Source organism: Onychostruthus taczanowskii, unplaced genomic scaffold, assembly GCF_017590055.1.
Source record: "Onychostruthus taczanowskii isolate IOZ18803 unplaced genomic scaffold, ASM1759005v1 scaffold459, whole genome shotgun sequence".
NCBI lineage: Eukaryota > Metazoa > Chordata > Aves > Passeriformes > Passeridae > Onychostruthus > Onychostruthus taczanowskii.
In genome coordinates, this window is record NW_024502114.1 from 13478 (window position 1) to 32579 (window position 19102).

General features: G+C 52.9%; 1 protein-coding gene across 1 annotated transcript in view; it reads left to right on the forward strand.

Annotated features, from left to right (window-relative positions):
- The window catches only part of LOC121341216 (protein-tyrosine kinase 2-beta-like), a gene marked incomplete at its 5' end in the record, with an annotated part of 32019 nt that extends 13462 nt beyond the window's left edge, over nt 1-18557 (forward strand). Inside the window, 11 exons of the mRNA XM_041414559.1 lie at nt 2080-2180; nt 2277-2366; nt 4225-4429; nt 5405-5513; nt 5609-5674; nt 12673-12882; nt 14771-14798; nt 15060-15106; nt 16358-16501; nt 17949-18029; nt 18136-18557. Of these exons, the coding sequence (XP_041270493.1) occupies nt 2080-2180; nt 2277-2366; nt 4225-4429; nt 5405-5513; nt 5609-5674; nt 12673-12882; nt 14771-14798; nt 15060-15106; nt 16358-16501; nt 17949-18029; nt 18136-18351 (1297 nt within the window). The remainder of the gene's footprint in view (nt 1-2079; nt 2181-2276; nt 2367-4224; nt 4430-5404; nt 5514-5608; nt 5675-12672; nt 12883-14770; nt 14799-15059; nt 15107-16357; nt 16502-17948; nt 18030-18135) is intronic.
- Nucleotides 18558-19102: the final 545 nt, after the last annotated feature.

Consider the following 19102-nt stretch of genomic DNA (forward strand, 5'->3'; position numbering starts at 1 on the left):
GGGGTCTTCGGGGCTGCCTTGGGCGGTTGGGGTTCTTCTTCTGCGTCCCATCCGCGTCCATCCCATCCCAGGGATCCCATCCCATTATCCCATTATCCCATTACCCCATTACCCCATTATCCCATTATCCCATTATCCCATTATCCCATTATCCCATTACCCCATCATCCCATTATCCCATTATCCCATCATCCGATCATCCCATTATCACATCCCATCCCATATCCCAAATCCCATCCCATCCCATCCCACCCCATCCCATTGTCCCACCCCGTCCCATTACCCCATCCCATTCCATCTCATCTCCCTTCTCTCCATCCCAATCCCAATCCCAAATCATATCCCAAGCCATTATCCCATTCCATTCCATCAATCCCATCCCCCATCTCCATCCCTTCTCTCCATCCCATCCCATTATCCCATCCTATCACCACATCCCGTCCCATATCCCCTATCCCCTAACCCAAATCCTATATCCCAAATCCCATATCCCAAATCCCATCCCATCCATTATCCCATCCCCACCCCTGGATCCCATTATCCCGATATCCCATATCCCTTATCCCAAATCCCATATCCTAAATCCCAAATCCCCATATCCCAATATCCCATCTCCTGGCCCCGCAGGGACATCACTGTCAGGAACATCCTGGTGGCCTCTCCTCTCCATTATCATATCCCAAATCCCATTATCCCAAATCCCCTCTTCCATATCCGAAATCCCATTATCCCATTATCCCAAATCCCAAGTCCCGTATCCCATTATCCCAAATCCCGTATCCCGATATCGCGTCCCCGCAGGGACATCGCTGTCAGGAACATCCTGGTGTCCTCTCCTCTCCATTATCCCAAATCCCATTATCCCAAATCCCCTATTCCATATCCCAAATCCCATTATCCCCTATCCCTTTATCCCCTATCCCGTTATCCCAATATCGCGTCCCCGCAGGGACATCGCCATCAGGAACATCATGGTGGCCTCTTCTCTCCATTATCATATCCCAAATCCCATTATCCCAAATCCCATTATCCCATTATCCGAAATCCCATTATCCCATTATCCCAAATTCCAAGTCCCGTATCCCATTATCCCCCATCCCATATCCCAAATCCCGTTATCCCGTTATCCCATTATCCCGTCCCCGCAGGGACATCGCCGTCAGGAACATCCTGGTGGCCTCTCCTCTCCATTATCCCAAATCCCATTTTCCCATTATCCCAAATCCCATTATCCCATTATCCCGAATCCCAAATCCCCTGTCCCAAATCCCGTTATCCCGTTATCCCGTTGTTATCCCGTTATCCCGTCCCCGCAGGGACATCGCCGTCAGGAACATCCTGGTGGCCTCTCCTCTCCATTATCCCAAATCCCATTTTCCCACATCCCATTATCCCAAATCCCAAATCCTGTATCCCATTGTTATCCCGTTATCCCAATATCCCGTCCCCGCAGGGACATCGCCGTCAGGAACATCCTGGTGGCCTCTCCTCTCCATTATCATATCCCATGTCCCAATTATCCCGTCCCTGCAGGGACATCGCCGTCAGGAACATCCTGGTGTCCTCTCCTCTCCATTATCCCAAATCCCAAATCCCATATCCCATTATCCCGATATCCCGTTATCCCGTCCCCGCAGGGACATGGCGTCAGGAACATCCTGGTGTCCTCTCCTCTCCATTATCCCAAATCCCATTTTCCCATATCCCAAATCCCAAATCCCCTATCCCGTTATCCCGTTATCCCGTCCCCGCAGGGACATCCCGTCCCCGTCAGGAACATCCTGGTGGCCTCTCCTCTCCATTATCCCAAATCCCATTATCCCAAATCCCAAATCCCCTATCCCACATCCCAAATCCCGTATCCCATTATCCCATTATCCCGATATCGCGTTATCCCGTCGCCGCAGGGACATCGCCGTCAGGAACATCCTGGTGGCCTCTCCTCTCCATTATCCCAAATCCCATTATCCCAAATCCCAAATCCCATTATCCCGATATCCCAAATCCCCCGTCCCACATCCCGTATCCCGTTATCCCGTTATCCCAATATCGCGTTATCCCGTTATCCCGTCGCCGCAGGGACATCGCCGTCAGGAACATCCTGGTGGCCTCCCCGGAATGCGTCAAGCTCGGAGACTTCGGCCTCTCCCGCTACATCGAGGATGAGGAATACTACAAAGGTGGGATCCCGTGGGATCGGGGATCCCGTGGGGTCCCTCGGGATGGCGCGGGGGGAACGGGGGGCGGATCTCGGGATCATTCCGGGGTCATTCCAGCTTCCGTCACCCGCCTGCCCATCAAGTGGATGTCGCCGGAATCCATCAACTTCCGGCGCTTCACCACGGCCAGCGACGTCTGGATGTTCGGTGCGTGCCGGGATCCTGGGATTCAGGGGGGGATCCCGGGATTCAGCATGGTGGGGTGGGATCCCGGGAGTGATCCGCTTCCCAAAATGTGGGGTGGGATCCTGGGATTCAGAGGGGGATCCCGGGATTCATCATCATGGGGTGGGATCCTGGGATTGATCCGCTTCCGGTGGAGTGGAATGGGATCCTGGGATTGATCTGCTTCCCATGGCATGGAATGGGATCCTGGGGTTGATCCGCTTGCCAAAATGTGGGGTGGGATCCTGGGATTCAGAGGGGGATCCCGGGATTCAGCATGGTGGGGTGGGATCCTGGGAGTGATCCGCTTCCCAGGATGTGGGGTGGGATCCTGGGATTCAGAGGGGGATCCCGGGATTCATCATCATGGGGTGGGATCCTGGGATTGATCCGCTTCCGGTGGAGTGGAATGGGATCCTGGGATTGATCTGCTTCCCATGGCATGGAATGGGATCCTGGGGTTGATCCGCTTGCCAAAATGTGGGGTGGGATCCTGGGATTCAGAGGGGGATCCCGGGATTCATCATCATGGGGTGGGATCCTGGGATTGATCCGCTTCCGGTGGAATGGATTGGGATCCTGGTATTGATCTGCTTCCCATGGCATGGAGCAGGATCCTGTGATTCAGAGTGGGATTCTGGGATTCAGCATGGTGGGGTGGGATCCCGGGAGTGATCCGCTTCCGGTGGAATGGAATGGGATCCTGGGATTGATCCGCTTCCCAAGATGTGGGATTCAGAGGGGGATCCTGGAATTCATCGTGGAATGGGATCCTGGGATTGATCCACTTGCCATGGTGTGGAGTGGGATCCTGGGATTGATTCACTTCCTGTGGAATGGAATGGGATCCCAGGATTGATCTGTTTCCCATGGCATGGAGCAGGATCCTGGGATTCAGAGGGGGATCCCGGGATTCATCATCATGGGGTGGGATCCTGGGATTGATCCGCTTCCCATGGCATGACCTGGGATCCTGGCATTGATTTGCTTCCTGAGGGGTGGGATCCTGGGATTCAGCATCGTGGGGTGGGATCCTGGGATTGATCCGCTTCCCATGGCATGACCTGGGATCCTGGCATTGATTTGCTTCCTGAGGGGTGGGATCCTGGGATTCAGAGTGGGATCCTGGAATTCATCATCGTGGAGTGGGATCCCAGGATTGATCCACTTCCCGTGATGTGGAGTGGGATCCTGGGATTCATGCGATTCCCATGGCATGGAATGGGATCCTGGGATTGATCCTCTTCCCATGGGGTGGGGTGGGATCCTGGGATTCAGAGTGGGATCCCAGAATTAATTCATCCTCATGGGGTGGGATCCCGGGATTGATCCTCTTCTTGTGGCATGGAATGGGATCCTGGGATTCAGAGTGGGATCCCGGAATTCACCATCGTGGAGCGGGATCCCAGGATTGATCCCTTCCCCATGGCGTGGGATTCTGGGATTCACCTAATTCCCATGGCATGGAGCAGAATCCCAGGGCTGATCCCTTTCCCGTGGCACGCCCAAGGACAAATCCCGCTCCGGAATTTCCCGACTTTCTTCCCAGCTCCAGATCATCCCAATTTTTTCCCCTGGGAGAAGCCATCCTAGGGAAGGGCTTCCATTCACCCATCCAAATTCCAGGCGCTTCCTCCTCCTCATCCAGGGATTTCAGGGAAGTTCTGGGATGAGCTAAACTCTCCCCACTGCAAAAAAATCCCAACCTCCAACCCCTCTGGAATCAGGAATTCTGTGTATCCCACCACAAAGTGCCACCAGATTCCCAAAAAAAACCCCCGGGAAGGGGCGGATTCCCGGGAATTCTGGTGGCCTGAGGCTGTCCCGGTCGCTCCCGCAGCCGTGTGCATGTGGGAGATCCTGAGCTACGGGAAGCAGCCGTTCTTCTGGCTGGAAAACAAGGATGTGATCGGAGTCCTGGAAAAGGGGGATCGGCTTCCCAAACCCGACCTGTGCCCGCCCGTGCTCTACACGCTCATGACGCGCTGCTGGGACTACGATCCCGGGGAAAGGCCCAAATTCCAGGAGCTGGTCTGCAGCCTGAGGTGAGCCTGGAATGCTGGAGGGACCACGGAAGGGGTGGGAATGTTGCGGGGGAAAAGCTTGGAAAAGCTTGGGATCCAGAGTTTTTATGGAAAAGTTTGGGTTCAGAGCCTTACCTGGGAATCAAAACACTCCAACTCCAAAAGGTCTCCAAGGCTGGGAATTCTGGAGTGGGATGGAGAGGTGGGAATGAGGAGGAACAATCTGGGAAAAGCTTTGGAATTGGGAGATTTTATGGAAAAGTTTGGGCTTGGGATGGAAGGGCTTTGCTTCCCGGGAAAGGGTCTCCAGAGGGTCTCCAAGGCTTCTCCAAGCCCAAATTCCAGGAGCTGCTTTGCAGCCTGAGGTGAGCCTGGAATGCTGGAGGAACCACGGAAGGGGGGGGAATGTTGCGGGGGAAAAGCTTGGAGAAGTTTGGGATCGGGAGATTTTGCGGGAGAGTTTGGGTCTTGCTGGGGAGTGATCGCTCCCATTCCAAAGGGTCTCCAAGGCTCCTCCAAGCCCAAATTCCAGGAGCTGCTCTGCAGCCTGAGGTGAGCCTGGAATGCTGGAGGACCCATGGAATGGGTGGGAATCCTGGGGGTGAAAAGCTGGGAAAAGCTTGGGATCCAGAGTTTTTATGGAAAAGTTTGGGTTCAGAGCCTTTCCCGGGAAGTGAAACATTCCAACTCCAAAGGGAATTCTGGAGGATCCGTGGAGAGATGGATTGCTGGGAATCTGGAAGGAAAATCTGGGAAAAGTGTGGGATTGGGAGTTTTTGTGGAAAATTTGGGGTTCGGAGCCTTTCCTGGGAATCAAAACACTCCAAAGTGACTCCAAGGCCGGGACGTGGGATGGAGAGGTGGGAACGTGGAGGAAGGAGCTGGGAAAAACTTGGGATCGGGAGTTTTTATGGAAAAGTTTGGGTTTAGAGACCCTCCAAAGGGTCTCCAAGACGGGAATTCCCGGGATGTCACCCCCGTGTCCCCTCCCCGCAGTGACATTTACCTGATGGAGAAGGAGCTGGCCAAGGAGCAGGAGAGGAACAACCGGCACCGCCCTCCCAAAATCCTGGAGCCGCCGGCATTCCAGGAGCCGCCTCCCAAGGTTGGGACGGGGCGGGGCCCTCGGCGGCGCCGAAACCCGGGATTTCCCGGACGGGATTCCGGAGGAATTCCCGCCTTTCTTCCCCATTCCCGCAGCCCAGCAGGCCCGTGTACAAGCCGCCATCCCAGAATAACCTCCTGGCTCCCAAGCTGCAATTCCAGGTGAGGAATTCCGGGATTTGGGCGGGGGTTGAGGACGGGAGATCGCGGGAATCCCGTGGATTTTGGGATCGGAGGTGCTTCCGGCTCCGGGTTGTGTCCGTCAGGGAATCCCGGAATTGTTGAGGTTGGAAAAGCTCTTGGAGACCTTGGAGTCCGACCAATCCCACCCCGGATCTGCGTCCCCCCTCCCCAGAATCCATGTGGATTTGAATCCATCCAGGAATTCCGGGCATTCACCCACCGCTCTCCAGGGCTGGAGGGGTTTTCCATGCAGGAGTTATTCCCGATATCCCAAAATATCCCAAAATATCCTGAGCCCACTTTTAGGACGAGCCCGATCCCGGGGACGGCTCCCGGCGCAATTCCTGCTCTTTGGAGGCCAGAATATTCCAGAATATTCAAAAATATCCCATAATATTCCAAGCTGGAATATTAGGACGAGCCTGAACCTGATCCAAGATGGCTCCTGGCACAATTCCCGCTCTTTGGAGGCCAGAATATCCCAAAATATCCCAAAAATATCCGAAAATATTCCAAGCCTACTTTTAGGATGAGGCCAATCCCAATCCAGGACGGCTCCTGGCACAATTCCCACTCTTTGTAGGCCAGAATATTCAAAAATATCCCAAAATATCCTAAAATACCCCAAAACATTCCAAAATATCCCAAAATATCCCAGAATATTACAAGCCCATTTTTGGAACGAGGCCGATCCCGACCCCGGGACAATTCCCGCTCCCGGGAGGCCAGAATATCCCAAAATATCCCAAAATATCCTAAAATACCCCAAAATATCCCAACATATCCCAAAAGATGCCAAAATATTCCATAATATCCCAAAATATCCCAGAATATCCCTAGCCCACTTTTAGGATGAGACCGATCCCGATCCCAGGACGACTCCTGGCACAATTCCTGCTCTTTGGAGGCCAGAATATTCCAAAATATCCTAAAATACCCCAAAATATCCCAACATATCCCAAAATATCCCAACATATCCCACAATATCCCAGAATATTCCAAGCCCACTTTTAGGATAGGGCCAATCCCGATCCGGGGACAGCTTCTAGCACAATTCCCGCTCTTCGGAGGCCAGAATATCCCAAAATACCCCAAAATATCCCAACATATCCCAAAATATCCCAAAATATTCCAAAATATCCCAAAATATCCCAGAATATTCCAAGCCCATTTTTAGGATAGGGCCGATCCCGATCCAGGGACAGCTCCCAGACCAATTCCTGCTCTTTGGAGGCCAGAATATCCCAAAATATCCTAAAATACCCCCAAATATCCCAAAATATCCCAAAATATTCTGAAATAGCCCAGAATATCCCAAGCCCACTTGTAGGACGAGGCCGATCCCAATCCCGGGACAATTCCCGCACCTGGGAGGCCAGAATATCCCAAAATATCCCAAAATATCCTAAAATACCCCAAAATATCCCAACATATCCCAAAACGGAGGAATTCCCGATCCTCAAAAATTGTCCCGTTGGGATTCGGCATCCGGAGGAATTCCCGATCCTCAAAAATTGTCCCGTTGGGATTCGGCATCCGGAGGAATTCCCGATCCTCAAAAATTGTCCCGTTGGGATTCGGCATCCGGAGGAATTCCCGATCCTCAAAAATTGTCCCGTTGGGATTCGGCATCCGGAGGAATTCCCGATCCTCAAAAATTGTCCCGTTGGGATTCGGCATCCGGAGGAATTCCCGATCCTCAAAAATTGTCCCGTTGGGATTCGGCATCCGGAGGAATTCCCGATCCTCAAAAATTGTCCCGTTGGGATTCGGCATCCGGAGGAATTCCCGATCCTCAAAAATTGTCCCGTTGGGATTCGGCATCCGGAGGAATTCCCGATCCTCAAAAATTGTCCCGTTGGGATTCGGCATCCGGAGGAATTCCCGATCCTCAAAAATTGTCCCGTTGGGATTCGGCATCCGGAGGAATTCCCGATCCTCAAAAATTGTCCCGTTGGGATTCGGCATCCGGAGGAATTCCCGATCCTCAAAAATTGTCCCGTTGGGATTCGGCATCCGGAGGAATTCCCGATCCTCAAAAATTGTCCCGTTGGGATTCGGCATCCGGAGGAATTCCCGATCCTCAAAAATTGTCCCGTTGGGATTCGGCATCCGGAGGAATTCCCGATCCTCAAAAATTGTCCCGTTGGGATTCGGCATCCGGAGGAATTCCCGATCCTCAAAAATTGTCCCGTTGGGATTCGGCATCCGGAGGAATTCCCGATCCTCAAAAATTGTCCCGTTGGGATTCGGCATCCGGAGGAATTCCCGATCCTCAAAAATTGTCCCGTTGGGATTCGGCATCCGGAGGAATTCCCGATCCTCAAAAATTGTCCCGTTGGGATTCGGCATCCGGAGGAATTCCCGATCCTCAAAAATTGTCCCGTTGGGATTCGGCATCCGGAGGAATTCCCGATCCTCAAAAATTGTCCCGTTGGGATTCGGCATCCGGAGGAATTCCCGATCCTCAAAAATTGTCCCGTTGGGATTCGGCATCCGGAGGAATTCCCGATCCTCAAAAATTGTCCCGTTGGGATTCGGCATCCGGAGGAATTCCCGATCCTCAAAAATTGTCCCGTTGGGATTCGGCATCCGGAGGAATTCCCGATCCTCAAAAATTGTCCCGTTGGGATTCGGCATCCGGAGGAATTCCCGATCCTCAAAAATTGTCCCGTTGGGATTCGGCATCCGGAGGAATTCCCGATCCTCAAAAATTGTCCCGTTGGGATTCGGCATCCGGAGGAATTCCCGATCCTCAAAAATTGTCCCGTTGGGATTCGGCATCCGGAGGAATTCCCGATCCTCAAAAATTGTCCCGTTGGGATTCGGCATCCGGAGGAATTCCCGATCCTCAAAAATTGTCCCGTTGGGATTCGGCATCCGGAGGAATTCCCGATCCTCAAAAATTGTCCCGTTGGGATTCGGCATCCGGAGGAATTCCCGATCCTCAAAAATTGTCCCGTTGGGATTCGGCATCCGGAGGAATTCCCGATCCTCAAAAATTGTCCCGTTGGGATTCGGCATCCGGAGGAATTCCCGATCCTCAAAAATTGTCCCGTTGGGATTCGGCATCCGGAGGAATTCCCGATCCTCAAAAATTGTCCCGTTGGGATTCGGCATCCGGAGGAATTCCCGATCCTCAAAAATTGTCCCGTTGGGATTCGGCATCCGGAGGAATTCCCGATCCTCAAAAATTGTCCCGTTGGGATTCGGCATCCGGAGGAATTCCCGATCCTCAAAAATTGTCCCGTTGGGATTCGGCATCCGGAGGAATTCCCGATCCTCAAAAATTGTCCCGTTGGGATTCGGCATCCGGAGGAATTCCCGATCCTCAAAAATTGTCCCGTTGGGATTCGGCATCCGGAGGAATTCCCGATCCTCAAAAATTGTCCCGTTGGGATTCGGCATCCGGAGGAATTCCCGATCCTCAAAAATTGTCCCGTTGGGATTCGGCATCCGGAGGAATTCCCGATCCTCAAAAATTGTCCCGTTGGGATTCGGCATCCGGAGGAATTCCCGATCCTCAAAAATTGTCCCGTTGGGATTCGGCATCCGGAGGAATTCCCGATCCTCAAAAATTGTCCCGTTGGGATTCGGCATCCGGAGGAATTCCCGATCCTCAAAAATTGTCCCGTTGGGATTCGGCATCCGGAGGAATTCCCGATCCTCAAAAATTGTCCCGTTGGGATTCGGCATCCGGAGGAATTCCCGATCCTCAAAAATTGTCCCGTTGGGATTCGGCATCCGGAGGAATTCCCGATCCTCAAAAATTGTCCCGTTGGGATTCGGCATCCGGAGGAATTCCCGATCCTCAAAAATTGTCCCGTTGGGATTCGGCATCCGGAGGAATTCCCGATCCTCAAAAATTGTCCCGTTGGGATTCGGCATCCGGAGGAATTCCCGATCCTCAAAAATTGTCCCGTTGGGATTCGGCATCCGGAGGAATTCCCGATCCTCAAAAATTGTCCCGTTGGGATTCGGCATCCGGAGGAATTCCCGATCCTCAAAAATTGTCCCGTTGGGATTCGGCATCCGGAGGAATTCCCGATCCTCAAAAATTGTCCCATTTTTGGGATCCACTTCCCACTGGGATCCGGCATCCAGAGGCCTTCCCAATCCTCAAAAATTGTCCCATTTTTGGGATCCTCTTCCCGTTGGGATTCATCATCCGGTGGTCATCCAAATCCTCAAAAATCCTCCCGTTTTTGGGATCCACTGGGATCCACTTCCCACTGGGATTCAGCATCCGGTGGTCATCCAAATCCTCAAAAATCCTCCCGTTTTTGGGATCCACTGGGATCTACTTCCCACTGGGATTCGGCATCCAGAGGTCTTCCCAAAGCCTCGTTTTTGGGATGTGCTTCCCACTGGGATTTGGCATCTGGAGGAATTCCCAATCCTCAGAAATTGTCCCATTTTTGGGATCCACTTCCCACTGGGATCCGGCATCCAGAGGCCTTCCCAATCCTCAAAAATTGTCCCATTTTTGGGATCCACTTCCCACTGGGATCCGGCATCCAGAGGCCTTCCCAAAGCCTCGTTTTTGGGATGTGCTTCCCACTGGGATTTGGCATCTGGAGGAATTCCCAATCCTCAGAAATTGTCCCATTTTTGGGATCCTCTTCCTGTTGGGATTCAGCATCCAGAGGCCTTCCCAGTCCTCAGAAATTGTCCCGTTTTTGGTATCCATTGGGATCCACTTCCCATTGGGATTCAGCATTCGGAGGCCTCCCCAATCCTCAAAAATTGTCCCGTTTTTTGGGATCCTCTTCCCGTTGGGATTCAGCATCCGGTGATCATCCAAATCCTCAAAAATCCTCCCGTTTTTGGGATCCACTGGGATCCACTTCCCATTGGGATTCGGCATCCAGAGGTCTTCCCCAAGCCTCATTTTTGGGATGTGCTTCCCACTGGGATTTGGCATTCCCAATCCTCAAAAATTGTCCCGTTTTTGGGATCCTCTTCCTGTTGGGATTCGGCATCCAGAGGCCTCCCCAATCCTCAAAAATCCTCCTGTTTTTGGGATCCATTGGGATCCACTTCTCACTGGGATTTGGAATCCAGAGGTCTTCCCAATCCTCAAAAATTATCCCGTTTTTGGGATCCTCTTCCCGTTGGGATTCGGCATCCGGAGGCCTCCCCAACCCTCAAAATTCCATCCCATTTTTGGGATCCGCTTCCCGCCGCCGCTTCCCGCCGCTGCTTCCCGCCGCTCCCTGCTCCACCTTGGATCCGTTGGATCGACAAATCCCGTTCCCAACGGAATCCCATCCCCATCTTCGCGACGTCCCCGTGTTTCCCCTCCCCGTATCCTGGATTTTTTTGGGATGGCCTTCCCAAAAAACGAGGCTTTTCTGGCTGCTCCTGCCTCGGGATCCCGCCCGAAATTCCGGAGGGCGATTTTCCAGCTGGTTGCGATCCCAAAATTTCTCCCGGGAGCTGGGATGCTCCGAGCTGCTGTGCCGGGAATGCCGTGGTTGCCTCTCCTTGCTGGAAATCCAATTTCCCGATTTTTCCCTATTTTCCCCTACTTTTCCCCATTTTTCCCACCTATTTTACCCCCCTTCCCCCATTTTCTCCCTTTTCCCCCTCCACTTTTTCCCTCTTTTTTCCCACCTTTTCCCCCTTTCACGTTCTTTTCCCATTTTCCCCCTTTTTCTCCCCATTTTCCCCCATTTTTCTCCCCATTTTCCCCGTTTCCCCCATCTTCCCTTTTTTCCTATTTTTCCCTTTTCTCCTGCTTTTCCCCCTTTATCCTGTTTTTCCCCCTTTTTCTCCTTTTTTTCTCCTTTATCCCCCCTTTTTCCCCTTTTTCCATTTTCTTCGCTTTTCTCCCCATTTCTCCTTTTTCCTCCTTTTTCCCCTTTCACCTCCTCTTCCCCTTTTCTCCCCATTTTTCCCTTTTTTTCTCTTATTTCTCATTTTCCCCCATTTTCCCCTTTTCCCCCATTTCTCCTTTCCCCCACTTTTCCCCCATTTTTCCCATTTTTCTCCCTATTCTCCCCAGTTTCTCCTTTTTTCCTTTCTTTCCCCTTTTTTCCCCCTTTATCCCCATTTTTCCCCTTTTCCCCATTTCTCCTTTCCCCCCTTTTTCTTCCTATTCTCCCTTTTCTCCTTTTTTCTCATTTTTCCCCATTTCCCTCCTTTTCCCCTTTTTCCCTTTTTATCCCCATTCCAAATTTCCCCCATTTTCCCCCTTTTCCGCCACTTTCCCCATTTTTCTCCCTATTCTCCCTTTTCTCCCCACTTTCACTTTTTTCTTCTTTTCCCTCCCTTTTCCCTCCCTTTTCCACCTTTTCCCCTTTTCCCCCCATTTATCCTTTCCCCCTTTTCCTCTTTTTCCCCATTTTTCTCCCTTTTCTCCCCAGTTTCACTTTTTTCTCCTTTTCTCCTTTTTTCTCATTTTTTCTCCATTTCGCCTCTTTTCCCCTTTTTCTCCTTTTCCCCCTTTTTCTTCCTATTCTCCCTTTTCCCCTTTTTTCTCATTTTCCCCATTTCACCCTTTTCCCACCTTTTTTCCCCTTTTTCTCCCTTCCCCCCTTTTCCCCCCTTTTTCCCCCTTTTCCCCTTTTTCTCCTTTTCCCCCCATTTCTCCTTTCCCCCACTTTCCCCCCATTTTCCCTTTTCCCCCCTTTTTCCTCATTTTCCCCCTTTCCCCCCCTTTATCCCCATTTCCCCCCTTTTCTTCCTATTCTCCCTTTTTTCTCATTCTCCCTTCCCCCCTTTTCCCTTTCCCCATTTCTCCTTTTCCCCCCATTTCTCCTTTCCCCCACTTCCCCCCCATTTTCCCTTTTCCCCCCTTTCCCTCTTTCCCCTTTTTCTCCTTTTCCCCTTTTTTCCCCTTTTCCCCACATTTCTCCTTTCCTCCATTTCCCCCCCTTTTCCCCCATTTTCAATATCAACCCCCCTCTGTGCTGCTCCCCCCAGACCCCCAATCCCAATTTTTTTGCTGTTCCCTTTTCCCGGGAATCTCGCAGGAGGAGGATTTCCAGCGTCCGGGCAGCCGCGAGGAGGCGCAGCAGCTGCTGGAGCTGGAGCGGCTCCGCGTGGAGCGCGCCATGGAGCGCCAGCAGAAGGAGATGCTGGAGGATCACCGCTGGCTCCGCCAGGAGGTCCAGAGCCTGGTGAGACCCCCCCCGCCATCCCAAAATATCCCTCGGAAATCCGGGAAAGGAGCGGGAATCCCAGCGTGGATCCGGTTTGGGGATTGCTGAAGAATTCCGCGGTGGGATGGGTTGGGATGGGATGGGTTGTCCCCCCTTACCCCCCCCTCATTTTTCCCATTTTTCCTCCATTTATTCTTCCCTTTCCCCCCCCCATTTTCCCCTTTCCCAATTTTCCTTATTTTTCCCTTTCCCCTCCATTTTCCCCTTTTTCCCTCTTTCCCCCCCATTCCCAATTTTCCTTATTTTTCCCTTTTCTCCTCCCATTTTCCCCTTTTTCCCCTCCTTTTTCCTTTCCCCCCTTTTCCACTTTTTCCCCATTTATTCTTCCCTTTTCCTCATTATTTCCCTTTTTCTCCTTTTCTCCCCTTTTCCCTCCTTTTATTCTTCTCTTTCTCCCTTTTTCCCTTTTCCTCCTTTTTCCTTTCCCCCCATTTATTCTTCCCTTTTCCTCATTATTTCCCTTTTTCTCCTTTTTCCCCTTTTCCCCCCCTTTATTCTTCTCTTTTTCCCTTTTCCTCCTTTTTTCCTCTTTTCCTCCCTTTATTCTTCCCTTTCCCCCATTTTTTCCTTCCTTTTACCCTTTTTTCACTCCCTTTTTTCTCATTTTCCAACTTTTTCCCTCCCATTTCCCCCTTTTTTCCTCATTTTCCCTTTTTCTCTGCTTTCCCCTTTTTTCCCTCCCTTTTTTCTTCCATTTTTCCCCTTTCCCTTCCTTTTCTCCCTTTTCCCTCCCATCTTCCCCTTTTTCTCCTTTCTTTCCTCATTTTCCCTTTTTCTTTTTCCCCCTTTCTCTTTCATTTCCCTTTTTCCTCCTTTTTTTCCTCCCTTCCCTCCCCTTTCCTCCCTTTTCCTCCTTTTTTACCCATTTTCTCCATTTTCCCTTCCCTTTTTCCTCCTTTTTTTCCTCCCTTCCCTCCCCTTTCCTCCTTTTTTCCCCATTTTCTCCCTTTTCCCTCCCCTTTTTCCTCCTTTTTCCCCATTTCCCCTTTTTCCCTCCCGTTATTCTTCACCTTTTCCCTTTTCCTCCTTTTTTCCCCTTTTCCTCCCTTTATTCTTCCCTTTTTCCCCTTTTCCTTCAATTTTTCCTCTTTTTCCTCCTTTTTTCTCATTTTCCCCATTTTCTCCTTTTCTCACTTTTTTCCCCGTTCCCCTCCTTTATTCCCCCCTTTTCCCCCATTTTTCCCCTTTTCCCTCCTTTTTTCCCATTCTTCCCCCTTTTCCCTTCCTTTTTTCCCTATTTTTGCCCTTTTCCCTCCCCTTTTCCCCATTTTCCCCTCCTTTATTCCCCCCTTTTCCCCCATTTTTCCCCTTTTCCCTCCTTTTTTCCCATTCTTCCCCCTTTTCCCACTTTTTTTTCCCCATTTTTCCCCTTTCCCTCCCCTTTTCCCCCTTTTCCCCATTTCCCCCCTTTTTTCCCCATTTTTCCCCCTTTCCCCCCTCTTTGTCCCCTTTTCCCTCTTTTTTCCCCATTTTCCCCCTTTTTTTTCCCCATTTTTCCCCTTTTCCCTCCCCTTTTTCCCATTTATTTTTCCCCCTTTTCCCCATTTTTCCCCTTTCCCCCTTTTTTCCCCATTTCCCCCATCTTTTTCCCCTCCTTTTTTCCCTATTTTTCCCCTTTTCCCCCTCTTTTTCCCCATTTTTCCCCTCTTTTTTCCCCTTCCCCTCCTTCTTTTCCCATTTTCCCCCCTTTTCCCTCCTTCTCCATCCTGAATTTTGGGGCTTCTCCTCCCTCCATCCCAAATTTTGGGGCTCCTCCTCCCTCCATCCCAAATTTTGGAGCTCCTCTTTCTTCCCTCCCTCCCTCCCGAATTTTGGGGCTCCTCCTCCCTCCCTCCCAAATTTTGGGGCTCCTCCTCCCTCCCTCCCGAATTTCGGGGCCTCTAATTCCCGCTTTTTCCCCCCTGCTCAGCTCCTCCCGGAGAAGGAGACGGATTACAGTGAGTTCCTGCCGCTTCCCACCCCGCAATTCCCGCCTGGAACCGTTTCCCCCTGGATGCTCCACCAGTGAAATCCCATTTTCCCCCGAGCTGTTCATCCCGAAAAATTCGGGATCGGGGATCCCGCGGGAAGCTGGGACGGGGCCGGGAAGGCCGGGGGTGGGGGGACGTGGCTGAGATCCCGGGATTCCGCGGCATTCCCACGTTTTCCCGGGATCCTCTGGAATGATTTTCCTTCCTTTTCCCTCCTTCCCGGCGCAGCGCAATTCACGGGGCCGCCCCAGAAGCCTCCGAGACTCGGGGCTCAGGTGAGTCCTGGGACGGATCCCAATCCTCCTTTTCCGCCTCCGGAATCGGCGGGGTGGGAATTTCCCGGCCATTCCCAGCTCCGGAGGGGTCGGGCGGGATCGGGATCGTGGGTGGGATCGGGATCTTGAGCGGGGCTGACCAGGATTTCCCAAAGAATTCCGGGATGGTTTGGGTGGGAAGGGACCTTCAAGATCATTCCATGGAATCACCTCCCACCGTCCCAGGGTGATCCAACCTTTCCTTGGACATTCCCAGGGATCCAGGGATTCTCTGGGAATTCCAGCCCAGCCAGGAATTCCTTCCAAAGATCCCAAAATTCCGACCCTGTGGCCATGGTGGGAGCCGTTCCCTGTCCTGCCATTCCAGGCCCTTTTCCCAAATCCCTCTCCAGCTCTCCTGAGTTGGATCCATCCCCATCCCAGCTCCTCTCTGGGAAGGAATTTCAGGATCCAGGGAATTCCCTGGGAACTGGGGACTCCAGGAAGGGTCTCCCTTCCCTTTTCCATCCCTGAATTCCATAAAAATCCCTGGGGATGGATCTTGAGTGTCCTTGATCCCAGAATCCCGGAATGGTTTGGGATGGGATCCACGGACCTTCAATCCCACGATCCCAGGGACACTTCCCACATCCCAGGGTCATCCAAATCCTTCCTTGGACACTGCCAGGGATTCTCTGGGAATTCCAGCCCAGCCGGGAATTCCTTCCCAAGATCCCACCATCCCAAGCTCCCCTTTCCCACTGGAAGCCATTCCCTGGCTCCTGGCCCTCCAGCCCTTGCCCAAATCCCAGCTCTCCTGGAGCCTCTGGAAAAGGCTCCAAGGATTCCCTGGATCCTTCCCTGATCCAGCTGCACATTCCCAGCTCTCCCAGCCTGGCATTGGATCCATCCCCATCCCGATTCCTCCTGGAGAAGGAATTTCGGGATCCAGGGGCATCACTTGGAATCTCCAGGAAGGGTCTCCCTTCCCTTTTCCATCCCCATAAAATTCCATAAAAATCCCTGGGGATGGATCCTGAGCGTCCTTGATCCCAGAATCCCGGAATGGTTTTTGATGGGATCCACGAACCTCCAATCCCACCCCATTCCACGGACATGGAATAATTCCCTCTCCCAGGTTGCTCCAAGCCCCATCCCACCTTCCCCAGGGCTGGGACCACCACGACCCCTGCGGGCAGGCGCCGATCTTCCGTTTTTCCCGGGGTTTCTGATCCCGGGATTTCCGATCCCGTTATCCCTGTTTCCCCTCAGCCCATCCAGCCGGCGCCCACGGCCAACCTGGACCGCACGGACGATCCGGTCTACGGGAATGTCATGGATCTGGTGCGGGCCGTGCTGCAGCTGAAGAACCAGATCAGCCAGGTGCCCCCCGAGGGATACATCCTGGTGGTCAAGGTAGGCAGCAAGTCCCTGGAATTCCCTGGAATTCCCTGGGAGGTGGGAATCAGCCTCCTGAGCGGCTCCTGCCATCTTGGGAGAGGGGCTGTGTCCCTGAGAGGGAGCGGTTCCCAAATTTCCGGCTGCTCCTCCGTTGGATCCTTGGATCAGTGGTGGAGTCTCCAACATTCCCTGTTCCTCTGCTGGGTCCTTGGATCCATGGTGGGAGCAATTCCAGCATTCCCAGCTCCTCCCTTGGATCTTGGGATCCATGGTGGGACCCAATTCCCACATTCCCGGCTCCTCCCACAATCCTTGGATCAATGGTAGAATCTCCAACATTCCTGTTTCTCCCTTGGATCTTGAGATCAATGGTGGGAACAATTCCAGCATTCCCGGCTCCTCCCTGGGATCCTTGAACCAATCCCCAGCTCTTTCCTTGGATCCATAGTGGGACCAATTCCCACATTCCCAGCTCCTCCCATGATCCTTGAATCCACGGTGGAATCTCCAACAATCCCTGTTGCTCTCTTGGATCTTGGGATCAATGGTGGGACCAATTCCCACATTCCCAGCTCCTCCCTTGGATCTTGGGGTCCATGGTGGGACCAATTCCCACATTCCCAGCTCCTCCCTTGGATCTTGGGATCCATGGTGGGACCAATTCCCACATTCCCGGCTCCTCCCTTGGATCCTTGGATCAATGGTGGAGTCTCCAACATTCCCAGTTGCTCCCTTGGATCTTGGGATCAATGCTGGGAGCAATTCCAGTACTTCCTTCTCCTCCTTGGGATCCTTGAACCAATTCCCAGTTCCTCCCTTGGATCCATGGCGGGAGCAATCCCAGCATTCCCAGCTCCTCCCTTGGATCTTGGGATCAATGCTGGGAGCAATTCCAGTACTTCCTTCTCCTCCTTGGGATCCTTGAACCAATTCCCAGTTCCTCCCTTGGATCCATGGCGGGAGCAATCCCAGCATTCCCAGCTCCTCCCATGATCCTTGGAGCAACGGTGGAATCTCCAACAATCCCTGTTGCTCTCTTGGATCCTTGGATCCATGGTGGGACCCAATTCCCACATTTCTAATTCCTTCCTTGGATCCTTGGATCAATGGTGGAGTCTCCAACATTCCCTGTTGCTCCCTTGGATCCATGGTGGAATCTCCAGCATTCCCAGCTCCTGCCTTGGATCCTTGGATCAATGGTGGGAGCAATTCCCACATTCCCAGCTCCTCCCTTGGATCCATGGTGGAATCTCCAGCATTCCCTGCTCCTGCCTTGGATCCTTGGATCCATGGCGGGAGCAATTCCCACATTCCCAGCTCCACCTTGGCTCAATGCCTGGAAGATTCTCCCACCACTCCCCTCTCCCGGACAGAACCCTCCCCTCCGCCGCCCAAACTATTCCCAGCAGGAATCCATCCCTGGATCCACCCCTGGATCCATCCCAACCCTTCCTTCCCGCAGAACATCGGCCTTTCCCTACGGAAGCTCATCGGGAGCGTTGACGACATCCTTCCCAACCTTCCGTCCTCTTCCCGCACCGAGGTAGGAACGCCGCCAGCGGGGTGGGGTTGGGGGGGTGACATTCCCGGAAATTTCCCCCCCCCAAAAAAAAAACCCCCCGGAATTCCCTGAAAAAATTCCCTCCCAGATCGAGGGCACCCAGAAGCTCCTCAACAAGGACCTGGCCAACCTCATCAGCAAGATGCGCCTGGCGCAGCAGAATTCCGGCACTTCCCTGAGCGCGGAATTCCAGCGGCAGATGCTGACGGCTTCCCACGCCCTGGCCGTGGACGCCAAGAACCTTCTGGACGCCGTGGACCAGGCCAAGCTCCAGGCCGAGCTGGTCAAGCCGTGCTCGGAATGAGGTGGAAAATTCCGGATGCCGGGAGGAGTCGGCTCCTGGCGGCGCCTCCCGTTGGGATTTTTTCCCCCCGCTCTCCCTCTTCCCGCTCCTCCTGCAGCCGCCTCGTGTCTGTCAGTGTCGCGTCGCTCTTCGGAAGGCGGGAGGCATCCGGTGGGGTTTTCCTCGGAAAAAAAAAAAAAAAAAAAAAAAAAAAAAAAAAAAAAAGGGGGGTTTTGGGGTTTTTCCTTGGAAAAATAAAGAGGGGTTTTGGTAGGGCGCGGATCCGGCGGGATCCATCCCGGCGCGTCCATGGATCCATCCTCTGAGCGCGGATGGCCGCGGGCGGCACGGCGGGACGGGGGCCTGGAGCGCGCCGGGAGCGCACGGATTTTCGGGGGTGGGGGGAGCCGGAATTCCCGCCGGCGTTTTCCCCCTGGAAGTTGTACGGCGGAGTTTATTTAACGACGGCGAGCGGGAGCCGCTTCCGGAGCCTTGGGAATTCGGGGAGGGATGGGGGGCCCCCAGCTCCAAGGATGGCGGCCTCGGGAAGGGACACAAACCTGGAGAACGTTGCCTCTTCCAGCTGCGTTATTCCCAAGTTTTGTGTGAGCGCCGCCGGCAAAACCGCGCGGCTCCGGCGGGGTTTGTGCTTCCGGTTGGGAACCGGGCGATTCGGGCTTTTCCCCAGCGTTTTTCCTGCAGTTTTCCCAAATTTTTTGGTTTTTTTTTTCCCCCCCCACCCCCAGCTTTGATAAACCGTGCACCAAATCCT